This window comes from Equus caballus, chromosome 14, assembly GCF_041296265.1.
Source record: "Equus caballus isolate H_3958 breed thoroughbred chromosome 14, TB-T2T, whole genome shotgun sequence".
Classification (NCBI taxonomy): Eukaryota; Metazoa; Chordata; class Mammalia; order Perissodactyla; family Equidae; genus Equus; species Equus caballus.
In genome coordinates this window covers 16,885,445-16,911,523 of record NC_091697.1, presented here as the reverse complement: position 1 = coordinate 16,911,523, position 26,079 = coordinate 16,885,445, and the positions used below count along the sequence as shown (strand labels likewise).

At 46.1% G+C, this 26,079-nt stretch overlaps 1 protein-coding gene and 1 long non-coding RNA gene across 6 annotated transcripts in view; one reads left to right on the top strand and one right to left on the bottom strand.

Moving 5' to 3' along the window:
* Window positions 1–761: 761 nt before the first annotated feature.
* Window positions 762–13,464, bottom strand: LOC111767704 (uncharacterized). The gene is made up of 3 exons (XR_002799481.2): window positions 12,183–13,464; window positions 2,900–5,202; window positions 762–1,350 (listed from the first exon to the last, which is right to left on the bottom strand). It is a non-coding gene; the product is annotated as an uncharacterized lncRNA (long non-coding RNA).
* LOC111767703 (ras-specific guanine nucleotide-releasing factor 1-like) overlaps window positions 13,171–26,079 on the top strand; it is a 23,961-nt gene continuing 11,052 nt past the window's right edge. The window contains exons 1-4 of one of the 5 annotated variants that reach the window (XM_070232853.1): window positions 13,198–13,555; window positions 14,727–14,839; window positions 15,474–15,621; window positions 25,003–25,135. In XM_070232853.1, coding sequence (XP_070088954.1) covers window positions 14,742–14,839; window positions 15,474–15,621; window positions 25,003–25,134 — 378 coding nt within the window. In that variant the 5' untranslated portion in view covers window positions 13,198–13,555; window positions 14,727–14,741 and the 3' untranslated portion in view covers window position 25,135. Of the gene's footprint in view, window positions 13,556–14,547; window positions 14,671–14,726; window positions 14,840–15,473; window positions 15,932–25,002; window positions 25,136–26,079 lie in introns of those variants that run through there. The other 4 variants (XR_011424966.1, XR_011424968.1, XR_011424965.1 and 1 more) reach the window with 4 other exon arrangements.

Sequence of the window (26,079 nt, the reverse complement as noted above, 5' to 3'; positions counted from 1 at the left end):
GGGTGGGCCTACTGGGGGTTTGGGACCACTTAGTTTACCACATAGAAAGCCAAAATATAAAAGCATTAAGAGACAAAACAGGAGAGATGATCAAATGAGACAAACCAGAAGACAAAATGAGCAGGACCTCTGATAGAGTGCTTCCTCCTCAGTACCACATGGAATCCCAGCAGGGATGGGGCTCCGCATTTCCCAAGCAGGAATGGAACACAAAACCTTGACCTGCTCCTAGGTCAGTAGTAGGTACCTCTAAGATGGCCTCCAACATTATCTCCCATCTTCATGGCTTTGTTTAACCCCTTCCCCTTGAGTGACTAATAGAATATGGCAGCAGTCACCTTCAAAATTAGATTCTGAAAAGTCTGCAGCTTCTGTCTTTATAGTACTTTCTGTTCAATGGCTCGCGCACGCTCTCTCTCTGCCTAGTAACCATAGAAAGAAATTTAGACTAACCTGCTGGAGAGGACCTAAAGAATCAGAGGCCATGTGCAGGAGAACTGAGGCAGTCAGCACCAACTGCCAGCCATGTGAGTGCACCATCTTGGGAGCAAACCCTCCAGCCCCAGGCAAGGCTTTGGAAGATGCAGCCCAGCTGACTGCTTGACTATAACCTCATGAAAGACCTTGATGGAGAACCACCTAGCTGAATGGATCCTAGATTTCTGACCCTCAGAAACTAGGAGATAATAAACCCTTGTTTTGAGCCACTAAGTTTTAGGGTAATTTGTTACACGGTGTTGAAGAACAAAAATTCAACTGAATAAATTTGAAGATCTAATTGGCTTTATTAAGTGATTCATGAGTCACGCAGCATCCCATGTAGCAAACAGAAGGGAGCACCAAGGAGTGTACAAAATGGAAGGTTTTTATAGGCAGAAAGAAGGTGGGACAAGGAAGTTAAAAGAGTGGATTATTTCAGGCAAGGCCATCTTCCCTTAGGAGGAGGCAGGGGGTCCTATCAGGCAGATTCCCTCACTAGTGCTGGCCAAGAAATTCCAGACTGATTGCTTTCAAACTCCACTCCTGGGAGAGCCTGAAACTGTGGTTAGGTTAGGTATTAAGTCTTGATGGGGCTTAGGACAAGTGACTCCATCTTGGACCTGTTGTTTCTTCTTAACAACAGCAATAGATAACTAATACAGTCAAGAAGCTCTTTACAGACATGGCAGTTGTTAGGGACCTCTTCCCTTTGCGACACTCTTGAATGGATACAGCGTGAAGGAACAGCATCCTCCCCAATCACAGTCCTTCTCTTCTTGGCCTTGCTTTCTGCAAAAGCACCAGCTTCTACCACATCTCACAGGTGATTTCATTTAGTTCAGGCCTCATGGAGTTATCCAGCTGGAGGCTCTATTTTTAAAAGAAGAAGGAGGAAAACAAGGACAAGTCAAAACAGAGGAACCGTTGGTTGTGAGAGGGTGAGTGGATGAGAGACAGTGGGGTGTGAGCAGTTCCCTAAGGAAGAGGAGGGTGGGATTCTCTCCAGGCCACCCAGAGACATGACCAGGCTATGATGTCTGTACCAGAGCCTGTGGATCCCAGTGAGAGTCATGGGCTCTGGGGTTCACACCCATCTCCCAAAGTAGCAGAGTTTCTGAAAGTTGGAGACTAGCCCTGATGTATCTTTGTAGAGCTGATGAATCCGTGTGTCTAGCTCCTTGCATAAAAAGAGGATATAATGAATGTTGAAAGAATAACACAAGTGTGCAGTGGTGAACCACAAGAACATAGGCAACTATGAAACTAAATGTAAAATCCTCTCACCCCATCTAAGCCCTACTTCCCCTGGGTAACCACTTTTAATTATTGGTGGGTTTACTTTTATCTACCTTAAATAGAACATAATTAACTCATTATTGAAGGACAAAGAACTTAGTTTTAAAATACTTTTGTTTGGTATTTGAAAATAATGTGCATCCTCTCTTTGCTCTTCAAAATTCTGCCTATTTATGTCTATGACTAATTAGTGAAACTATAATTTTAAGTTATTTAATATTCTTTATGTATGTTCATGTATTTGTTGTATACAAAAACAGTTGATTTCTATCATGGCTTCAATGTACCTAATATGATTGATAATGTGCCAATTTGTCATTTCCCATGATCTTTGGGTTATTCATTGTTAAACTCTTAGATATTATGTCCATAAATGAGTAATGGCTTAGAATAGTGCCTAACACATTGTATGTGCTAAGTACTAGCCACTCTGATTAATCAAATTTTCTTTTGTCCATCCCATGTTCCAATTATAATATTTTGTATTTATTCTTATTAAAAATTATTTCCTGTATTATATAAAAACTAATAAAAGTAGGAGGTAGTCTCAGTGTGCCTTCTTCATAAAATCCAAAGTCAAATGGCAGGTTCACTAATTTCTCTTATATTCAGTAACTCATTTGTTTCACACAATAAATATGAGTATTCATTAAAATAGTTATAGTCATATTCTCAATCCTGCAACAGAGGAACCTGTGGTTCATTCATTCATTGGGCTAAAGCTTCGTTCTATATTATTATTCTAGATTATTCCACGTAAATTGCCTAGAAAATATATTACCAGAGACTACTACAAATTACACATAAATATATTGATAGTCACAAATTAAAAGTAAACTCAAGAAACAGAATTTATATACACAAGTATATCTCATTTTTATTGTGCTTTGCTTTATTGTGCCTTGAAGATACTGCATTTTTTATAAGACCTTCCACCAGCAAAAAGATTATGACTTGCTGAAGGCTCAGATGATGGTTAGCATTTTTTAACAACAAAGTATTGTTAAGTAACATGTGTACATTGTTTTTTTAGACATATGCTATTGCAGACTGAATAGACTATAATATAGTGTAAACATAACTTTTATATGCACTGGGAAACCAAAAAATTCATGCGACTCACTTTTATTGTGATATTTGCTTTATTGTGGTGGTCTGGAACCAAACCTGCAATATCTCCAAGGTATACCTGTGTATATATTCTAAAGAAATAGAATATATGAATAGTCATATAACATGTAAAGATGAAATGTTAACTAGAAATAGTTACACAAAAGAAAGCCCACACTCAATAGCTTAAATGGTAAATTCTACCAACATTTAATGAAGATTTAATACCAATTCTTCACAAAATCTTCCAAAAATAGAAGAAGAGTTAACACTTCCCAATTCATTCTGCGAGGCCAGTTTTAACATGAGAGCAAAGCAAGACAAAAGCATGAAAATAAAGAAGATTATGAACCAATATCCCATATTAATATAGGCACAGAACTTGTCATAAAATACTAGCTGATTGAATACAGCAACATATAAAAATGATTACATACATGACCAAGTGGGTTTTTCTCACAAAAGCAATTTTGGCTTAATAGCCAAAAACCAATCAAGGTAATACACAGTATTATTTGAATAAAGTATAAGAAATTATCAATTTAGTAGACACAGAAAAACATTTGACTGATCCAAAACCCATTCACGATAAACCACCTAAAAAGTACTGATAGAAGGAAACTTCTGAGACCTGCTAAAAGACATCTTTGAAAACCTTACAGTCAACATTATACTTAATAGTGAAAGACAGGATACCTTACCTGTAAGTTTGGGAACAAGACAAGAATTTCCAGTTGTACCACTCTATTCAACATTGTACTGGAGGTATTAGCTACAGAAATCACACAAGAAAAACAAAGAAAATCCTCCAAACTGGAAAAGAAGAAGCAGATCTGTATTTTATTGCAGATGACATTGATACTGACCCTGATACCAGTTTCCCTACATTAAATCCAGCATATATGGGGTTAAAACCAAAACACTAATTCCCTGCTTACTCCCTGGCTTCCTGGCTCCAGAATCCACCATCCTCCACGGAGACAGACACCACCAAGGACAAGCACCTGGATTCATTATCTCCTCCTCGCAAAGAGATACAGGCTGGTGGGAAAGCTGCTGACCAGCAAGGTCACAGGCTCTCTCCTCTCTGCAAGTGTCTCAAGGCCAAAGACAGGCTGGTGGGAAAGCCAAGACCAGCAAGGCCATGTGCTCCTCCTCCCCTAAGTAAACCCCCAAATAAAAACCCTTCCTTTCAGCTTCTCGAGGAGTTTAGGATTTCAGCGTTACCTGCCCTCTCTCCTCGCTCAGTGCTGTACAATAATAAAATTCCCACTTTCTTCCACTACACCCAGTGTCAGAGATTGGCTTGCTGTGCAAGGGGTGAGCAAACTCACTTCAGGTTTGATATCATTATCAACTCCAAATATCCTCTTGTGGTATTTTAAATTAAAGATAAGATATTATATAATTAAGTTAGTAGAAGTTTTACTACCTATATCTAACAGATGAACAGAAAAAATAATGAAAATACCATTATCATATGTAATAAAATACAAATAATTTCTTAATACCATAATAAGCAAATATAGAATATTTTATGCTCAAAATGCTAGGTTTCTACAACCACTGAAGATTTCACATAAAATATTATAGCATTTTAAGTATAATATTTCACCTGGAGACACAAAACAACAATAAATGATTATATTTGATGATGGATAATAGGCCATAGACTCTTGGCCTATAGGTTGGTGGGGAAAATTTCATATGAATGGTCGGATATTCTAAACCACTTCCTTGCAAAAGGAAATACAAGAAAAGAGAAAAGATATATTTAATTCATTTCTTATATAAGGAAATCTCATCACTGGAGTGCCATCGCATCACCTTTACCATATTCAATTGTCTAGAACAAGTCACAATCTGGCCAATGTCAAGGGGAGAGGATGATGAAGGGTGTAACAAAAGCAAGCAGAGATCAAGGGGCTGTTGTAGAATTCTGCCTACCACACTCACTTTTGTACAGAAACTTGACCTAACATTTCACATTAGTGGAGAATTTTTGTTGTAGTAAAATATGGTTATATAATGACATAGTTGAACTCAACAACAGCATCAATCAACTGGATGTAATAGAAATCTGTATTGGGGCTAGCCTGGTGGCACCGTGGTTAAGTTCGCATGTTCCACTTTGGCAGCCTGAGGTTCGCTGCTTCAGATCCCTGGTGCAGACATGGCACCACTTGGCGAGTCATGCTATGGCAGGTGTCCCACATATAAAGTAGAGGAAGATGGGCATGGATGTTAGCTCAGGGCCAGTCTTCCTCAGCAAAAAGAGGAGGATTGGCAGCAGATGTTAGCTCAGGGCTAATCTTCCTAAAAAAAAAAAAACAAAAGAAATCTATAGTCTATTTCATCCAAAACCAGCAGAATACACATGCTTCTTAAGCTCATATGGAACATTCACAAGATAGACCACATTCTGGGACATAAAACACACCTGAACAAATTTAAAAGTATAGAAATCATACAATGTCTGCTCTCAGATCACCACAGAATTAAACTAGAAATCAATAATACAAAGAACTGGAAAAATGCAAAATATACTGAGATTAAACAACATACTTCTAAATAACCATGGGTCAAAAAAGAAACCTCAAGAGGAATTTAAAAATATTTGGAACTAACTAAATGAAAATGATAACATAGCTTATCAAATTTGTGGAATGCAGCAAAGGCAGTGCTTAGGGAGAAACTTATAGCACTGTTGTGTCTTTGTTAAATTAACATTTATTGAGTAGAGCCCTGGGGTTTCGGATGGTGAGCCACAGTTCAACAAAGGACCACAAGGAAATTGAAATGATGAAGTTTATTACCCACAGGTCCTGGAGGAGGTACACAACACCCCTTCAGGAGCCACACAGGAAGCTCAAGCCAGGGTGTAGGCAGACAGCAGCATTCTCTGGGACACATGCCTTTATTTGGGTTCACAGTGGAGTGCTTTTGTGTTCCTGAGCTAAGGTTGGATTGGTTTATTCTGGTGAGTTTCACCAGGGTCTTATCTAAGGGACACACAGGGGGAAGACCCCACTCACCAGTCTAAGGCCCAAGAACTACACTAACCCTGCCCTATTGTCTGTTTAGGAAAAATTCACTTAAAAAGGTAAAATGTTACATTAGAAAACCTTCAACTTAATGGAAAAGAAATCAATAAAGAAGAAGTAGGACTTAAAAAGACATGAGAGCTGTTGAAAACAAAAAGGAAAATGTGGATGTAATTGGAATTATATCTAAAATACCCAATGTGATAGGTCACATAATCCAATCAAGAGTTGGAGATTATCACCATAGATTTAACAACAACAAAAAGATCCCACTATATGCCCCCTACAGGAAATGCTTTTAGACTCAAAGATGCAAAAGACTGAAAATAAAAGGATGGGGAAAAGATACATATGTAAACACTACCTACCAGAAAACTGGAGGCACTATCTTAACATCAGGAAAAAAACAGACTTTAAAACAAAAAACATTACCTGAGAAACAGGGATATATCACGAAAAAGGGTAATTCATCAGGAAGCTATAATAATTATAAACATATATGCACCTAATAACAGAGTACCAAAATAAATGAAGCAAAAGTGACAGAAATGAAGGGAAAACAAATAATAATAACAATCAGAGACTCCAATATCCCACTTTGAATATTATACACAACAACTAGGCAAAAGATCAACAAGGAAATAAAAGACTTGTAAAACACTATAAACCAAGTATACCTAAGATAGCTACAGAATACTACCCAACAACAAAATATATGTTCTTCGCAAATGCTCATGGAACTTTCTTCAGGGTAGAACAAATGCTAGGACATAAAACAAACTTCATTAAATTTAAAACACTACGAATAAATACAACATGGTTTGTGACAACAATGGAATGAAGTTGGACATCAACTTAGAAAAAATTGGAGAAATTCAGAAACATGAGGAAATTAAACAACATACTCCTAAACAACCAATGTGTCAAAGAAGAAATCAATACCAAAATGAGAATAATAGTTTGTGTTGAACGGAAATAAGCACAATACACAAAAGTTTATGGGCTGCTTCTGAAATAGTACTTAGAGAAACATTTATAGCTATAACTGCCTATACTAACAAAGAAGAGAGATCTCAAATCAATAACCTAATCTTCCACCTTAACACATGTGAAAGGATGAGCAACCAAACCTAAACAACGAAATGAAGGAAATGATAAAGATGAGAGCAGAAATTAATGAGAGAATACAAACATCATACAGAAAATCAATGAAATCAAGTGGGTTCTATGAAAAGATCAACAAAATTGACAAATCTTTAGCTAGATTGACCTAGAGAAAAAGAGGGAAGACTCAAATTCCTAAAATCAAACGGAAAGAGGGACTATTACCATGAACCTTTCAGCAATAAAGTGGATAATATAGGAATTCAACGAACAACAGTATGCCAACAAATTAGATACTTAGACAAAATGGACAAATCTCTAGAAATACACAAACTACCCAATTTAAGTCAAGACAAAACAGAAAATCTGACTAGAACAAGTGACACGGTTGAATTACTAACCAAAAACCTACCCCAAAAGAAAAGCCCAGGCCCAGATGGCTTCATCATGGAATTCTACAACATTCAAAAATTTAACATGACTCTTCACAAACCCTCCCCTAAAACAGAATCAACACAACACTTCAAACTCATTCTTTGGGACACGTATTACTCTGATTCCAAAGCCAGACAAAAGCATCACAGAAAATCAGGAGACCAATTTCTGTTGTGAAAATGGATAAAAAAAAAAAAAAAAAAAAAAACAGTACTAGAAAACCTAATCCAGCAACCTCTGAAAACAAATATACGACATGACTTAGTTGGATTTATTCCAGGGATAGTAGGTCGAGTTAATGTCTCAAAATCAATTAATGCAATACAAAGCATTAGTAGAGTAATACACAAAAATGGCATAATCATCTCAGTAGACTCATAGAAAGTATAAGACAAAACCCAACACCCTTTCATGATAAAAACCCTCCACAAACCAGGTATTGATGGAAATGTCCTTAACATGAAAATGAGCATCTGTGAAAAAAATCACAGCTGATATTATATTCAATGGTGAAAGACTGAATGCTTTCCCCTGGATATCAGGAAGAAAACAAAGATGTCTGCTTTTACCACTTTTATTTGACAATATCCTAGAAGTTTTAGCTAGAACAATTACACAATAAAAGGAAATAAAATGAATCCAGATTGGATAGGAAAAAGTAAGGCTATCTCTATCTGTAGATTGCATATCTTGTATATAGACAACTCTAAGGAATTCGCTAAAAAAAACACCTTAGAACTGATCATTGAGTTTGGCGAGGTTGTAGGATACAAGATCAATACATAAAAATCAACTGTATTTCGGGGCGGCCCGGGGGCTCAGTGGTTATGTGCACACATTCCGCTTCGGCAGCCTGGGGTTCGCCGGTTTGGATCCTGGGTGTGGACATGGCACCGCTCGGCACACCATGCTGTGGTAGGCGTCCGACACATAAAGTGGAGGAAGATGGGCACGGATGTTAGCTCAGGGCCAGTCTTCCTCAGCAAAAAGAGGAGGATTGGCAGCAGTAATCTCAGGGCTAATCTTCCTCAAAAGAAAAAAAGATCAACTGTATTTCTATACACTTGCAACAACCAATCTAAAAATGAAATTAACAAGATAAATCTATGTACAACAGCATCAAAAGAATAAAATAGTTAGGAATAAATCTGAGAAAAGGGAAACCAAACAGAAACTCTAAAACCTACAAAACATTGTTGAGTAAAATGAATAAAGGTCTAAATACATGGCATAACCTCCCATGTACATAGACCAGAAGACAATATTTTTGAGATGACAGTACTCCCCAAAATATCTACAGATTCCACGCTATCCTTATCAGAATCCCAGCTGACTTCTGTATAGAAATTGGCAAGCTGTTTCAAAAATTCATATAGAATTGCAAGTCATCCAGAATAGCTAAAACAATCTTAAGAACAAAGTAAGTAAGGGGACATATATTTCCTTATTTCAAAACTTTCTACGAACAATGGTAATGAAAGTAGTGTGGTACTGACACAAGGATAGACATATAGATCATTGGTATAGAATTGAGATTTCATAAATAAATCCATACTTCTGTGGTCAACTGATTTCTGAAAACGGTGCCAAGAATGGGGAAAAAATATTTGTTTCAAAAGTTGGTCCTGAGATGGGTGGACAGTCACATTCAAAAAAATGAAGTTGAACATTTATATCGCACCGCATAGAATAATTTACTAAAATGGATCAAAGACCTAAACATTACAGGTAAAACTTTAATGCTCTCAGAAAAAAAGTAAGGGAAAATATTCCTGCCCTCGGATTTGGCAAAAAAAAAGAATACCATTAAAACAGTGAAAACACACATTGGGACCCAGGTGTACTGTTGTGGGAATGTAAAATGATACAGCCAATATAGAAAACAGTATGGTAGTTCCTCAGAAATTAAATACAGAGTTAGCATGTGATCCAGCAATACTACTTCTGGGTATACAACCAAAAGAAATCAATGCAGGGAGTCAAACAGATATTTCTATGCCCATGTTTATAGGAGCATTATTCGTGAGAGCCAAAAGGTGGTAGCAACCCACGAGTCCATCAGAGAATGAATGGATAACAAAATTTAGTATATACATACAATAAAATATTATTCAGATTTAGAAAGAAAGGAAATTGTGACATATGCTGCAACATGGGTGAACCTTGAGGACATTATGCTAAATGAAATAAGCCCGTCAGAAAAGGACAACCATATGAATCCACTTGTATGAAGTACCTAGAATAGTGAAACTCATAGAGACAGAAAGTAGAATGGTGGTGTAACCAAAATCAGTGGGTTTGTCTCTTGGTAAGTGCAGAGCCACAGAGCACAATCCAGGCTGAAGTAGGTGAAGAAAGGATTGCACAAGCCATGGAGAGCACCGGGGATAGCTCCCAAAGCAGTGTTTCCCCCACCGAGCTTAGTGCTCATAGAGACTTTATGCACCAGAGTGCAGAGGGTATGTTACAACTGTGTAAAAACGGGACTCAATCAGGGCACACGGTCAGGCCATTACATAAGGAGTTCAAGGAACGTGGCATTGCACAAGAGCTCCACGGTAACTTGCGGACACTTGGAGCTGGAGCAATGTGCGGGGGTCTTGCTGCAGCTGTCTAAGTTTCACTGCAGGATGGCAACATCTGCAAAAACGACCGTCAACTTCTGAAAAACAGCACATTTAATTTCTCCTTGTCTGGAAAACATTTGACAATGTTACTTATTGATCAGATTCTCAGTAACCATTCCCTTGTCTTGTTCCTAGTCACACTGGCTGCCGGGGCCACGGGTGGGGGAATGGGGAGATGATGTTTAATGTGTATAGATTTTCAATTCTGAAAGATGCAAACAGTTCTGAGATTGGTTTCCCAATGTCAATGTACTTCTCACTATTGAACTGTACACTTAAGATGTAAATTTTATAGCATGTGCATACTACCACAATTAAAAGCGAAAATTCTAAAGCAAGAGAGGGACAATAAAACCACAGAATGGAAGAAAATTTTGCAACTCATATATCTGAGAAGGGATTTGTATCAAAAATACATAAAAAAACCTTACAACTCAATAATAAAAAAAGTCAAATAACCCAATTTTAAAACGTCAAAGGATGTAAATAGACATTTTTTCCAAAGAAGATGTACAAATGGGGCAAAAGCACATGAAAAGATGCTAGACATCATTAGTAATCAAGGAAATTCAAATTAAAACCTCAATGAGATACCACTTCACAACCACTAGGATGGCTAGAATCAAAAACTGAGATAACCTTTGTGGAGGATACAGAGAAATTGTAACCCTCATTCACTGCTGGTAGGAATACAAAATGCTGTAGCTACTTTGGAACACAGTCTGTCAGTTCCTCAAGAATTAAACCTAGAATTACTGTGGGGCCCATCAACTCATTCCTGGGTATATGCCCAAGAGAAATGAAAACATATTGTCAACGAAAATAATCCATAACAAATCTATAAATGAAAATTTAGGAGAGTTTATTCTGAGCTAAAATCTGAGGACCATGGCCTGGGGCCTTTCTTCCTGAAGGAAGAAAGGGCACCGAAGAAGTGGGGTGCACAGAGTGGTTATATACCCCCAGAGAGGATGTTTCACATATGATTGAAATGTCCCTTTTACAATAGTCGAGAGACTGCTCTGTTGGCACAGCGATTGATGGAAACAGCAGGTAGGTCTGCTGTCTCGGTGAACACAGAAGGGTGGCAGGTCTGTTCTCTCCAGCTGGGTGGTCACAGGTGAGCTGGGTGGTCAAAGGTGAGCACAGCAATCAGTTCCTAGCCTAAGGAAAGCTGCTTAATCCTTAAGGAAATGCCAATGTGGGGAGAAGTTGCACCTTTATCTTAAGGCCATTTCCTCTTGCCATAGGAAATGTTTAAAGCAGATATACAATGCATGGTTGATTGCCATGTCAGCCCCTTTTGGAAAAAACAAAGTCAGGCCGAATTAGGTTTACACCAAATGGCTTCCTCATATACTCCAATATATCCTATTGCTTGCCATTTCTATTTGTCAATATGTTCAAATAAAAACTTAGACACAAAAGTTTACTGCAAAGTTATTCATAACAGCCAAAAGGTAGAAACAAACCAAATGTCCATTAAAGGATGAAGAGCTAAACAACACATGTGTTATCCATACAATGGAATATTTTTTGGACATAGAAAGAAATGAAGTATTCATACATACTACAACATGGGTGTTCCTGGAAAAAACTATGCTAACCGACTGAAGTCAACTACAAAGACAACGTATTATATGATTTCATTCATATGTAAATCCAGAGTAGGGAAATAGAGACCGGAAGAGCAGAGGTCGCCCAAGAGCGTGTCTGGGAGGAGGACGGGAAGATGGGGAAGTGATATCTAAAGGGTGCAGGAGTTTCCTTTTGAGGTGGCAAAAATGTGCAAAAATTGTGGCGCCAATTGTATATATCTGTGAACATACTGAAAACTACAGAATTGTACACATTAAAAGGATGCATTGCCTGGCGTGCATTATATTAATAAAGCTATTCAAATAAGTAAATGCACTAGGAATTTTGAACCAATGTGTTAAGCATATTAAGCGTTTTCAGATATATTCCACATTTCCAAAACGTTTTCTTGTTTTTTCTTATATTGATGAAAATAGGAATCCAATTGCCTTAGGGCTATCACAGTCGTTTACATGTCAAAATCTCTGGGCACACACGAGAAGGCTACCTAGAATAAAGCTCCTTCTGGCGCAGCACGTCTCCCTGGGAGTCTTCCCGAGCGCGGCTCCCAGCTCGGGGCGGGGCGAGGGGCCGCCGTCCGGTCTGTCCCGGCAGGTGCCCCGGCAGGTGCCCCGGCGCAGCGCCGCAGCGGCCGAGGGGACGAGGCGGGAGCCTCCGCGCCGCCGCCCAGGATCACACCGGAGCTGGGCTCTGTCGCCGGCGGCCAGGTCGCCGCTCGCGCGTCTGCAAACAAGGGCGCCGGCCCAGCCCGCAGGGCAGGCCGCAGACCCGCTCGCCGCGGTCGGCCTGATCCGGGCGCCCCGCCCTCCACAACCTGACGGCAAGCGACCCGCGGGCCCGGCGCTCCCGCTCTAGGCGCCGCCACGAGCCAGCCTCGCGAGAGCAGCGGCCTCGCCCGGCGGCCCCGGCCCAGAGGCCCCGGCCCAGAGGGGCCCTCGCACGGCTCTGAGCTCAGGGCGATCTTCCTGCACAAATACATTTTTAAAAAGTTAAAAAATAAAAAGGAGGGTCCTCCGGGCGGCGGCCGAGTGGCGAAGTCCGCGCACTTTACCTCGGCCGGTTCGCGGTTCCGGTCAGCGGAGCTAGCGCCGCTCACTGAGCCACGCTGTGGCGGAGACCCACCTACAAAACAGAGGAAGATGGGCACGGACGTTAGCTCAGCGACAGCCTTCCACACCAAAAACACACGAAGAAGTAGAAAGAAAAAATAAAAAGCAAACGTCCCCAACGGGGACAGGTTCCCGCTCCCAGCGGAAGCTCGCTTTGCTCAGCCATGTGACCTGCCCCGCTGTCGCTCAGGAAACGGGGCACCGCTCTGTCAGATCAGGGCCGCAGCGTGGGCAGGTGGGCGGGGCGGCACTCCGCAGCCGGCGTGCGCGCCTCAGGCAAGCATGCCTGCCGGACGCCGGCGGCGGGGCGGGAGTGTGCGCGTCTGTCGTCGGCCGCAGCGTGGGGTGGGGCCGAGGACGGCGTCCGTTTGTGGCCGCGCGGCCCGTCCTCTCGCCGGCGACCGCGGGCGTGCGGGCAGGGCCGTTGGCTGGGGCGCCCGGCCCTCTTGAGTGTCCAGGGGTTTCGGGAGCAGGGTCTCAAACCCACGGCCCCGCCGCCATCAGCCGTGCGTCCTGCGGGCGGCGGACGCCCCGCGTTTCTCTGGTTCGCCGTTGTCCGCAGTCAGGGACGGCTTTTTCAAAGGTTTACGTTTGTCTGTGGCCGTTTTCCGCGAGAGGCCCGCAAGGACGCGGCCGCGGTGCGCCGTGTGGAACCTCCGCGGGAAGCCCTCCGCTGGAAGCCCTCCGGGGCGCCCTCTGCAGGCGGGCGCATCTCAGGGCCCTCGGAGCGTAATTCGTCCGCCGTGAGGAGGTCGGCGAAGGCCACTTCTGGGTCTGGGTTAAGGTTTATGCATTTGGGGTTCATTTGGGTCACAGCCTTAACCTGCCTCCTGCTGAGAGCTTCCTCACTGGTGAGGGGGAGCCCCGCTCTTCCTCCCCGGGCAGGGGACGCGGTGGGAGCGCCCCGAGTTCCTTCCTGAGGCTGCCAGCTGCCCCCAGCCCTCCTGCGCCGGGGACTGCGTCGCTCCAGGCTTCCGTCCCACCGCGAGAGCCCGGGGTGTGTCCGACTCGGAGTGTGCCCGCCCTGAGGTCCCGGGGGCGGCAGGCGGCGCGTCTGCCGACTCAGTGTTTGTGTTTCTTTCTGTTGGATTCGTGTATCGACTGAACAGGGCAGCCCTGCGGCTCCGGTTTCCCTTAGCACTTGTCATTTTATTCCCTGTGTGAGAAATAGCATTTTGAGTTTCTGGGGCTTAAAAATGTAAATTGATTGAAAGAGATAATGTCAGTAAGGCAAGAAAGTTGTGGATCTAAATGGAATTTTTGTTCCTTTTGGGCAAGAGAATCTCAAGATGTGAGATGACTAAGTCTTCAGGCACATTTTTCATTTTTACGTCAGTGTATGTGCGTGTCTCTAGAGAACATTGAAATTTAAAGGATAAACAAAAGAATTCCTGTTTTAATTGATGTGAGGAAGACTAATCAAAGCTTATGTAAATCTTTGAAAATCCTATTACACTTAAGGAGGTGAGCCCAAACCCCTATTGCATTATAATTTGCTCCTCATTCCTGAAAATACCCCCGTGTGAGAGAGAGTGGAAGGAAAAACTAGGATGCTGCTTGTCCTTTCAGTTAGCAGGAGATTTGAAATTTTCATTTTGTACGGCTTACTCTTCTGTAACTGTTAGTGGTTTAAAGGAATTAACATCTTAGAATGCTTTCCTGTGTACAAAAGTTAAAATTAAAGACTATCAAATAGTAAAATATGATGTATATAAATTTCTCTGTTTATCTTAAATCTGTAAGAAAAGTCGGAAAAGACTCACTGCGGACATTTCTGGGTCCCCTCCAGCGCCGTTACTCCAGCCACCCCCAGTACAGTTTTCATCATTCCTGAGCTTCCTGTTGGTGTTTTTTTTTTATATAAAGGCAAGCCATTGTGAATGCATGTTTTTCTTACCCCCGTTTGTCCTTGTAAGGAGCAGACTCCGCGCTTTTTGATGTGTGCTGACAGCTTGCGCCTCCCTCCTCTTTGTTCCCTCGTGCCCACACCTGTACCCGCTGAGGAGAAAGTCCTGAGGCTCCCTGCTCTGGCATTGTGAGCCATAAGACTTTTCCTATTCTGTGTGAGTGTGTGTGTGGTGGTGGGGGGGTGGGGCAGGGAGGGGACAACAGCATCATTCTCAACAGGGGAACCCCACCACTTATTAGTGAGCAGTAATATTTTGAAAGAAATCTTTCTGAGCAGTAAGTCTCAACAGTGGGCTTAAAATACTCAGTAAGCCATGTTGGAAACAGATGTGCTGCCATCCAGGCTTTGTTTTGTCATTTATAGAGCACAGGTGGAGTAGATTTAGCATAATTCTTAAGGGCCCTAGGATTTTCAGAATGGTAAATGAGCATTGACTTAATTTAAAGTCGTCAGCTGCATGAGCCCCATAATTAAGAGAGTAAGTCTGTATAAAGCCTGTTGCAGTTGGCCGGGGGAGGAGGGAGGCGCGCGTTGGAGAACATGACCAGTTAGAGGAAGCAGAGGTTGGAGTGTGAGACAGGAGTTGGTTCCAGGGGCCAGAGCAATCAGCATCAGTACAGCAGCCAAGTCAAGGCTCCATGCACTGTGTCTGGGAGTCAGGACCTTCTCCTAAGTGCAGTCAGTGGGGGACCCCACTTCTGGTTGGATCTCTCGGGGGCAAGCAGGCAGTGTCTTACCCACCATGTTCATCTATCCACAGCTACCAGACCCTGGCCATGGAGCGTGAAGGGCTGGTGCAGAAGTACCTGCACCTGCTACAGATGGTGGAGGTGGAGAAGATAGTGGCCAAGCAGCTACGGCAGCAGGTCAAGGATGGGGAGATCGATATCCAGTGGCTGAAGGCAGAGGTGACTGCTGGCAAGGGGTGCAGAGGAAGTTGGTCGGGGGACCCTGGGCCCAGGATCAATACCTCACACCCTGGGCTCCTGCGGGATCAGGGAGGCACATGATGGGCAGGGAGGACCAGCTCCCAGCCACAGGTGTGCCAGCCTCCAAACTTAAATTCAGTGATGCTGGCAGAATGGGAAGGTCCTGAGTCAGATGGGTTCAGATCCTTTCTCTGCAACTTAACAGTTGCAACCTGGAGCAAGTCCCCCCAACTTCTCTGTGCCTCCATTCCTTCATCTATAAAACAGCCTTTTTATACTTGCCTGACAAGATTGTGAGGATTCAGTCACGTTATTTATGGGCAAGTACCTATTTACTCTGCTTAAGATAACATTGACTGAGCCTTCCCACGGTATCAGCCCAAGACTCTGGGGACACAGGGTCCCTGGTAGGTCATTAGAGTGTGGGCTTCTGGCTCAGCTCCAAGCAGTCCCCTCCTCCTGCCTGTCGTAAGAGCTCCTACAGAGGCTCACCAGGCAGTGATCTGGAGGCCACGCTGTTGCTAGGTTGAGCCTTCTGGAACTTCAGTACTCAAAGTGTGGTCCATGAAGCAGCAGCTCACTATAAATGCAGGATCTCAGGCCCCACCCAGACCTCCGGAATCAGAATCTGCATTTTCACAATATCCCAGGTGATTCCATTTACGTTAAAGCTTGGGAGGCACTGGCTATCAGTCCTTTAGATGCCCTTCAGCAGCTGTCCACCCCACTACCGAATGATCTGATTGCCTTTCACCCCCTCACCTCACCAGTGTGCTTAGAACCATCTAGCCACATCACACAAGGACCATGGACTCTGATCTGAGGAGGAGAAAATGGGAACACAGATTCCTGCAGTCAGGGTTGGCTACATAATTTGTAGGGCCTGATGCAAGGGGAAAATGCAAGGCCCTGGCTGGAGTGGGGAAGTCAATCTCCCCTTTCCACAGCCCACGACCCCAACCTATGGCAGACAGGAGTCCCCCAACTTCAACCTCCAGTCTCCCCTAACCTCTGTGCCATGATGCACTCAGTGCCTAGATTAGGGGTGGGCACAAGGCCCTGCTGTGTCACCCACCTAATTTTTAGGCACTGCCTCCTCACCCTGCCCTGAGACAGTATGGGGTGCGCACTGGACCTACCCTCTCTGCACCTACACCAAGGACCCTGCAGGGGGTGGAGGGTTATGGTGGGATGAAAGTCTTTCTGGCTGACTCAACTCAATTTCTGCTCAGACAGAGGGTAGCAAAGATCGAGGGTCCCAGGGTGTGGGGAGTGAGCAGCTGAGAACCCATCCAGGGAGGCAGTAGGAGGCAGGAACAGGCATGAGCTGGGGTTCCAAGCCCCTGGGGTATACTCCATTGTCCTATCAGATATCACTTAGGAAACACAAATTCAAAGAGAAAATGATGAAGAATTTCAAGATGGCAACTGCAGAACTTGAAGCCCCAAGCACGGGGCTTTCTGAGCATAGGACCCTATCGCACGCCCATGAAGCCAGCTCTGCCTGGAATGTTCAAAGATCTGAAGTTGCCACTTCTACCTTGTCATGCCGCTGAAGCTCTGAGGTAACAGTCACATCAACTTGGAACTTGAAGTTCAAAAAAATTTCGGATTCCACACACCTCCTCTAACCCCTCACCAGGTGCCTTCAGGATTGATTCCTTAGTCTTCATAACCATCCTCATAGGATTGAATGAGAAAGCAGGCTCAGAGAGCTCAAGTCACCTCCCCTGCTCATCCAGCTGGGAGGCAACAGAGCCAGGACTGGAACCCAGGTCTGCTTGTCTGCTTGCCAGTCCTTCCACTCTACTTGTAGCCTCTTCCCATGTGGCTCCCGGGATGGGGGCTTTTCCAGTGTCTAAACTATCTGGTTCATTCTGGGATCTATCCTAGCCCTGCACACATCCCTGAAACCAAGCTGAGCCCCTGTTAGAGACCAGGGAAGAGGCCTGGCCCCAGTTCCAGGTTAGTGGCTTCATGATCAAGGGTGTCCAGGTGTCATTCATTCATTCACTCACTTGTTCACTCACTGCGTGAGATCAGCTGACCACTGCCTCATCCTCTCCTCCAGGCTCCTCTTCTCCCATCACTTGGGACTCCAGCCAGTGCCCCATGGCCATGAACTGTGCACTTCTTGGCCCTTGCACATGCTGGTGCTCCTGTTTGGAATGCTCCTGTCACCCCTACACTTCTTTGCCTGCTGGAATCCTACCGAGCGCAAATGCCTGCTCTCAGGGACTCTCAGCCCAGAGTGTGCTCCCTGCCCCCTGCTCCCACGGCTTTCCCACCCTCGGCATGCCACATCAGAGCCTGCTCCATGGGTGTCTGTTGCCCCACCAAGCCTGTTGGGGACTCCTTCAAGGCAGCACTGTCCTTTATCACTCTGTCCCTTCTGCCTTGCACATGGTGGGTACTCAGTAGGGCTTCATGAATGAATGGACATCAGGCTCTGGTAGGCAGTAAAGTCACGGACCTTTCCACCCTTAGGGTCAGATTGTGGTAGAGTGCGATTGATCGGTGCTATAATAGCTTGTGGTGTGAACCCAGGTAGAAAATGAGTCATTTTCGGCCAGAGAAGGTGTGGGTTCATGTTGCATGTGGCCTTAAAAGGTTTCAGGGGTTGGTAGGCCAGAGAAGGGGTGGGTGCAAAGGGCAGAGCCCCGTTAGTGCTGGGGAGCACAAAACTGGTCACTTGTGAGTGAAAGTGTGTGTGTGTGAGAGAGAGAGAAAGAGTGGCAGCAGAGGCCAGTTTGGTAGGAATTTGGAGCAGTGGTTCCAATTGAGTGCATTACTCTCCAGGGCAAACAATTTTTTTTTAAAGAAGACTTTGAGGGGCCAGCCTGGTGGTGCAGCGGTTAAGTGTGCATGTTCCACTTTGGCAGCACAGGGTTTGCTGGTTTGGATCCCAGGTGCGGACATGGCACCACTTGGCAAGCCATGCTGTGGCAGGCATCCCACATATAAAGTAGAGGAAGATGGGCACGGATGTTAGCTCAGGGCCAGCCTTCCTCAGCGAAAAGAGGAGGATTGGCAGCGGATGTTAGCTCAGGGCTAATCTTCCTCAAAAAAAAAAAAAAAAAAGACTTCTTTAAAGAAGACTTTGAAAGAAAATCAGCTTGGTGAGGCTTTCTGGCTGCAGTCCCTTTCTGTCTCTCACACCTACATATCCTGCAGGGTAGAAGGCACCTGTTTGCTCTGGGTGGGCTCCAGGAAGGTGAAACAGAGCCTGTTTCCCAGAAAGTAGGTCATCCAGTAGGCAGGAGGCACTGAGGAGCGGAGTAAGTGATGAGTGACCCCCATGACAAAGACAGAGCGTCTTAGATCATCAGAGCTGGGAGGGATCTGAAGACTGAGGTCCATAGACGAGGAAGGGACTGATCCAAGGTTACTTCCAGCACTAGGGTCCAGGCTTAACCAGGGATCTCCTGGCTCCAGATCCTGGGCCTGTGCCTGCCCTACAACTTACTCCTTCCTGCCGAGGAGATGGGCCTGATAAAAGGGGCATGTTAGGGAACCACTGCATTGCCTGGATGGCCTGAAGCTCTCATGGTCCATCTTTCCTCCGATAGCCCTCAGGCCCCGTCCCCCATATTCCTGAGGATTTCCAGGGTCTTACATTCTCCTGGCCACCTCTGGCTTCCAAATTCTGCTCTCCTGACTTCCTGTATTGCTTCCCACAGCAGCTGTCTTTACTCAGTCTTTTTTTTTTTTGAGGAAGATTAGCCCTGAGCTAACTACTGCCAATCCTCCTCTTTTTGCTGAGGAAGACTGGCCCTGAGCTAACATCCATGCCCATCTTCCTCTACTTTATATGTGGGACGCCTACCACAGCATGGCTTTTGCCAAGCGGTGCCATGTCCACAGCCAGGATCCGAACCAGTGAACCCTGGGCCACCGAGAAGTGAAAGTGCAAACTTAACTGCTGCCCCACCAGGCTGGCCCCTTTACTCAGTCTTTACTGCACTTTTCCCCCTGGTGGTCACTGCATGTATCTGTCAGGACGAGCTAGATTATGCTGCAGTTAAAAACAGCCCCCAAGTCTTAGTGACTTAAAACAACAAAGATTGCTTTCTCACTTACACGGTGTGTCCCTTCTGGGTTCTGCTCCACAGCGTTCTCATGCAGAGTCAGGGACGCACAGGCTGACAGGGCTCCCACCATCAGGAAATTTTCCAGTCCCATGGCAGGGGAGGGAATGTGGCGAATGATGTGTGACACCTCTACTCACATTTCTTTGGACAAAGCAAGTCACATGGCCACACCTGACTTCAGGGGACTGATAAGTACAGCCCTGCCATGTCCCAGGAGGAGGAGAACCAGAGTATCTGAGAAAGCCCTAATGACACCCAGCTGTGGCTCCTCCAGTCCCCAAGCCCCCGACATAGGCTGTTGGATGGACCAGGCTTTCCGAAAGGTTTGGATATAATAGAGGAGGTTTCCACTACTGAAACAGAAAACAGCTTAACAATGAATAGAAGACATCCCTGCTCTCAGGTCGCTCAGCCTTTCCTGCCACAAGGATTTCTCACTGACCTCCTCTCCTCACACTGACGTCTCTCTGCACACTCCCTAGTGCCATCTTGGTGGTGGTAGTGTCATTCATAATCTCTGTCTACCAAGACCCTTGCCCTGCACCCAGTGATGTGGTGGGGCCAGCTCATACCAGATTGCAAGAGCCAGTTAAATTTTCAAGAATTTTGCAAGCTCGTTATTCACCGTTTGGCAGCTTAAAATGGGCTATGGTAGGAAAGTTTACACTATGGAAATGGGCCAGTGCTACCAGTCAGAGTTTTTCTTTGAGAGAGCTGGTCGTTTATCCTTTACCAATATACTGTTGTCTACACCTTTTTTTTAGGACCAGCAACATACTTTGCTGGGCCCCGTGAAAAATGAAAAGGCAGGGCCCTTAAGAATTTCAAGGCAGCAACAGCAGAGCTTTAAACCAAGCATTAGGCCCTGCTAAGCGTGGGGCTGTGCACATGTCGCATATCCAGGACGCCAGCCCTGTCTCTACTCCCTCTGTACTCTACCCCTGGAGCCCTCATCTCCAGCCATCTCTCCCTAGAAATAATGGGAGGTCACACCCAAACAAAAGTCTGCACAGAATTTATTAAGCAATACTATCCAGCTCTGCCTTAGTCTCTTCTTTCCCATCTTAACAACCCTATCTGACCTCATCTTTCATAACCAAAAAGCTCCAAGGACCATCTAAAGGGAGCATCTACCTCTGAGAATACGCCTCGCCTCTTGTAGAATGATCAGTTTGGCACCATTTGAATGTTTCAGTAGCCATTTTTCTCCCATTTATGACTGGAAGTGAGTTGGGAGAGCTCAGGCAGCCCTAAAGGGCGGGGTAGGAGTTTAGAAGTGGTCGAGAGGTTTCACTGGCTGGGAGCACTCAGAACCCTGGAAGGCTGACTGCAAGAACCTGCAGAGATCTTTAGTTCAGGGTGTAAAGTAAAACTAGCCATGGAATCAGCTTTGCAAACCAGCTTTGACATGGAACCCCACTCTATAGAATAGGTCAGCGAGGAGACTGCTCTGGGGGAAGTAGGAGAGGGCAGCCTTGACCCCTCCCCATGCAGCGCCTCCTCATGGCCCAGCCTCGACGCCTTGAGTCCTGCTTCCCATGTCTCCTCCTGCCACACCCACCCCTGCTGCCCTGCACTCAACACCCTGTCCTACCCTGTGCCTTTGTTCACACCATCCCCTCTGCGCCAATTCCCTCCATCCCGTAGCCCACCCGTTGGACTCCTATCCTTTGAAACTACTTCTGGGTAGCCCTTGTTGCTTCCATGGTGAGACCCTCCCACTGCAGTAGGTGCACACCTCTGTTCTGGCCTTGCCTCGTTGGAGTGTAAGTTACCTGTGGGGTATCTGACCCCTTCAGAGGCTGGAAGCTCCTCCAGGGAAAGGTGCTGACTTACCCACCTCCAGCTGTGTCTCACCTGTGCCCAGCGGGGTGCCCACCACAGAGGCCCCATCAGGACGTCATCAGGGTTGGTGCAAGGGAAGATAGAGATGGGCACCTGTCGGGCTTGGAAGAGGTCAGAGGAAATCAAGAAGGAAGGGGAGAGAACTGAGCTATGTGGCAGCTGTTTGAAAAGTAAGAAATACAGAGATCTTTAACAAAATCTGGCTGCTGACAAAAAAGAACAAAACCTGGATTAATTCCTCCATCAATTACTGCACTGACTAAACACATTCTGGATTAAAGACACTATCTCCAGAGAGGGGAGTGGGGTTGGGCAGAAGCCAATGAGTGGTGCCCCTAAGGGGTGTGGCAAACAAGGGTTTGCCTCTGATGGGCCAAGAAAGTGACTGGGGTGGCGAGTGGGCAGGGCCCAGCTGAGATGCCAGGCATTGAGCTGGGTGGGCAGCCAGATCCAGACTTTAGCTGGCAAGTGGGGGTGTGAGCCAAAGTGCCAACTTTCGATGTCCATCACTGACAAGGATCAACTGAGCAGGCCCTGGGCATCAGCTAAGCCAGCCAGGATCCAAAGCAAGTGCATCCCCAGAAGGGACCTGCAGCATTGGAGAAAGGCTGCCTCTGCAAGCTCACGGGGGCTGGGGCTCCTGCCGCCGTCCTGATGCTGGCTTGTAGTAGGGATGGACCATGGCCCAACTTCTGTGGGGTCCCCAGGCTCACAGCTCTCCAGAGCTTTGTCCACCCGGCCTAATCCTTAAATAAAGACTCCAGGACTGGCGGTGTTGCTTGTGCACGGAGCAGAGCACCTGACTTGACTGTACCTGTTTTTTGCCTGGTCCCTTGTCAGTAGATGTCCCGGAATGCCTCTCTCTGAGAAGAGTGCCACCGGTTTTACATACAGACTACTTATACACACACACATCGCCATCCTAAAGAGAAAAGGATACCACACGCAAATCCCAGAACTGGCAGAGGAAGCAGACTGGCATGGAGGTGGTAACATCAGGGCAGTGAGGATGCTGACCTGGCATCCTTGTGTCTCTGAGCTCTCCCGGAGCCTGCAAGCCTGCGTGTGTGTGTGTGTGTGCGTGTGTTTATTTTTCCCTTTGCCCTTTGGAGTTCAGATCAAAGAATCAGCTTTTATTTCAGTGTGCAAAGGTTCTCAGAATAAAAAAAAAAAAGCCTGTATTAACACTGAATATTTGTTCGTTAGATATTTCCAGCCGCTCTTCAAGCACAAGCCCGGGGTAATTTTAGCAAACTGGAAGTGGAGAGTGGGTAATGGTCCCATTTTGCTTTCAAAGTGCTCCATTCGCTCCATTGTCAGAGCTGTTCATTCTGTGGTTCAGCAAGTGGCCTTGAGGGGACAAATCCACTTGCTCTGAAAAGGGAGCAGGGAGCGGAGTTGGCTCTGTGGCATGCTTGTGATTTCCTGAGCTGCTCTCTTTAGACGTGTGTCCAAACAGCTCAGGGGTGTCTCTGTGCCCACTCAGCACCTTCCACTCCCTGCTCTCGTTGTACTGAGAGACTGAGCCCCCAGGGTAGGGGTTTGCTTTCAGGGCACAAACTGCTGGGAGAGGGGAGGGCCCCATGACAGCCCCCCTAGGTGGAAAACACCGGGGGGTCGGGGGGCCTCCAACAGACAAAGTGCTGGGTCATCACAGAGGGAGGGAGCAGAGAGCACCCCTGGAGAATGTAACCAGAGAGGGGCCTCTGGTGTGGCTGAGAGACAGACCATCCAGGGAGAGGGGAGACAGGCTGCCAGGCTGGGGCTGCCCCTGACTCCTGGGAGGAATCACCCTTCCTCTCTGGGCCTCAGTTTTCCTGTCCATAAATGGGTGACCCCCAGAGTCCTTCTAGCTTCCTCTATGTGGTTCAAGGCCAGCCCTGGGGCACTCCCAGCAGGTGGGAACTGGGGGTGCAAGGAAGGCTGGCAGCCAGAGCAGTTCCTATCCTCTGCTAGCTTCCTGGGCGTGCGACTCCCGTGTTTAGAAAAGCCTGTGTTTGGTTTAATGCTCTGCCATCACCATCTTGAAATTTTGTCATTTTTTAACAAGGGGTCTTGCATATTTGTTCTGCACTGGGCCCCACAGATTACATAGTCCATCCTGCTGATGGGGTTTTCACATAAGGTCTCACTTGAGAAAGGGGTTTCCTGCTAGAGTCCCACAGGCAGTGGCAGCCCCTGCCCTCTCCCTGGGCCCCTCAGCTCTGCTGGACTTGGAGGTGAGGGCCCCTTGGAGGGGCAGGAACTCCATGGCTGGAGCCTGCCCTGTGCCTTCCCTGTCGGTGAGCCCATCATGCATTTGCACCAGATCTGTACCAAGGACCGAAGGCCCTGTCTCCTGCTGGCCCATGCTGGGCCTGGGTGAGCAGCCAGCCCCTCCTGCCCACTGTCCCTGCCCTGCAACCTGAGAAGTCCCTCCTCCAGGCGGGCAGCGCTTTCATGCTCCCAGAGTATAATAGAGTGGCTCCGTACAAACCCACAGAATCCCTTAGAGGGAGCAGAAGAGGAAAGACAAGTTGGCAAAAGTTGTATTTCTAGGAGGAAGCAATATATTTTTAGTTTCTTATCTACTCCCCTCCCTTTTTTGTTGGGAAGGAAGATTGGCCCCTGAGCTAATGTCTGTGCCACTCTTCCTCTATTTTGTATGTGGGACACTGCCACCACATGGCTTGATGAGCAGTGTGTATGTCCGTGCCCTTGATCTGAACCTGCGAACCCTGGGCTGCCAAAGCTGAGCACGGAAACTTAACTGCTATGCCACTGGGTCAGCTCCTACTTTTCCCTTTTAAAAATCATATATATGTACCAATTTGAGAAAATTTGACAATCCAGAAATGTACAAAATGCTAAAAACTATATCAACCATAGTTCTGCTTCCCAAAGATAACCACTGTAAACACTTTGGTGTGTTTTATTCCAATTTTTTTCTATGCATAGATCTTGGGTTTTTCCTTACCATTTTATTTACATAATGGCAAACATACTGCTTATAGAATTTGAATCTTGCTGTGGGTTTTTTTTTTAACTTAACATTATAGCACAAGTGTTTTCTTATGCTGAAATTGTGCTTTTTGATGGCTGTATAATGCTCCAGTACCTGTGAACATGCCATCATCCACACAGCCATCTCCCATCATTGGCTCTTAAAGCTGTTTGTTCCAGCTTTTTGTTACTAGAAACACTCATCTCTGCATGTGAAGTGTTCTCCATATGAGAGTGCGTCTCCTTGGGACAGGTTTCCAAAAGCAAAATGACTGACACAAAGGGTATAAACACGGTCAAGGCTCCCACTCCGTACACCTTGCGTCATTGCTCTCAGCTGGCTGCACCACCCTGACTGCCCCAGGGATGCATGGCAGGACCTCCTGCATCACACCTCTCTCACACTGAGTTTACCTTTTTGTTTTTCACTTTCTTAATTCAGGAGGTAAAGGTGGATGTTAGTGTCACCTCCACTATAGAGATGAGGCAACAGGCTCAGGGAGGTGAAGGGACGACTGAGGCCAGACACGGACTCTCCAGAGCTCCCCTGCCCTCCAGCCACGGAGGCTTCTAGGGTGAGCTGGACACTTGTTTTGTTTTCTTGAAGTCAAGGAGCCCTGCTTTTCTCCAAGGTCACAATAAGAAGCAGCCCTAGAGAGGCGAGGTCTGCGCTCTCTGTAGTTGCATGGTTGATGGTGCTGTCCATCGGTTAGTTGAATGCCCTGTGTAAGAGCTCCCACTTAGAGTTTAGTGTTTTCTTTTTTAATGGGGTTTATAAGCAGAGGGTTCAGTGGGTCCATCCCTGCCAATCAAGTATCGCAGGGTAGGTTTGGGGAGATTGGTTGGGCTTTTGGGGGCTGGAAGGCAGGAGGTTGAGATAGAGCAGGCCAACAGAAGACCCACCTTGCTGGACCTGGGGAGGCTGGAAGGATAGGGATGTGTGGACAAAGGGACATACAGATGAAGGGACAGTGACTCAGGAAGACATGTCATGTTGGGGGGAAGCCCTGGAATGGGGGACTTAGGCCAGCTAATGACTCACCTCATGACCTTGGATGGGTCACTTCTGTCACAGGCAGGACACTCTGGGTGGGAGGCCTCTTGGGGAAGCCAGGGCCAAAGGGAATGTGGAGCTGCCATGCAGTTACCACAGGGACCTCAGCCGACCCCACCAAAGCTCTGGAGCTGGGGTGGCCCTTCAGACCCTTCAGGTGGTGGGGCACACCGCAGCGCCCATGACAGCTCTCTCTGACCCTCCAATACACAGGTGTCATACTAGAGAGGGCCTCATCTCTAAAAGTCTATGATTCTGATGTGGTCCCAATGCCTGGGGCCACCTAGCTGACCCTGGAGAGGGCAGTGGTGCCAGAGTTGTCCCCAAAGGCCTGGGTGTCTCTGGGGCGGGAGGTCTGAACCTGGGCCTGACCTCCCTGGGTGGGGCTGGGTGAGCCAAGGGCCTGTGGGGCTTCTGTCTCCCCGAGGGTGCCCCTGGCTGCCCTCTCACCTCCCCTTCTTCCAG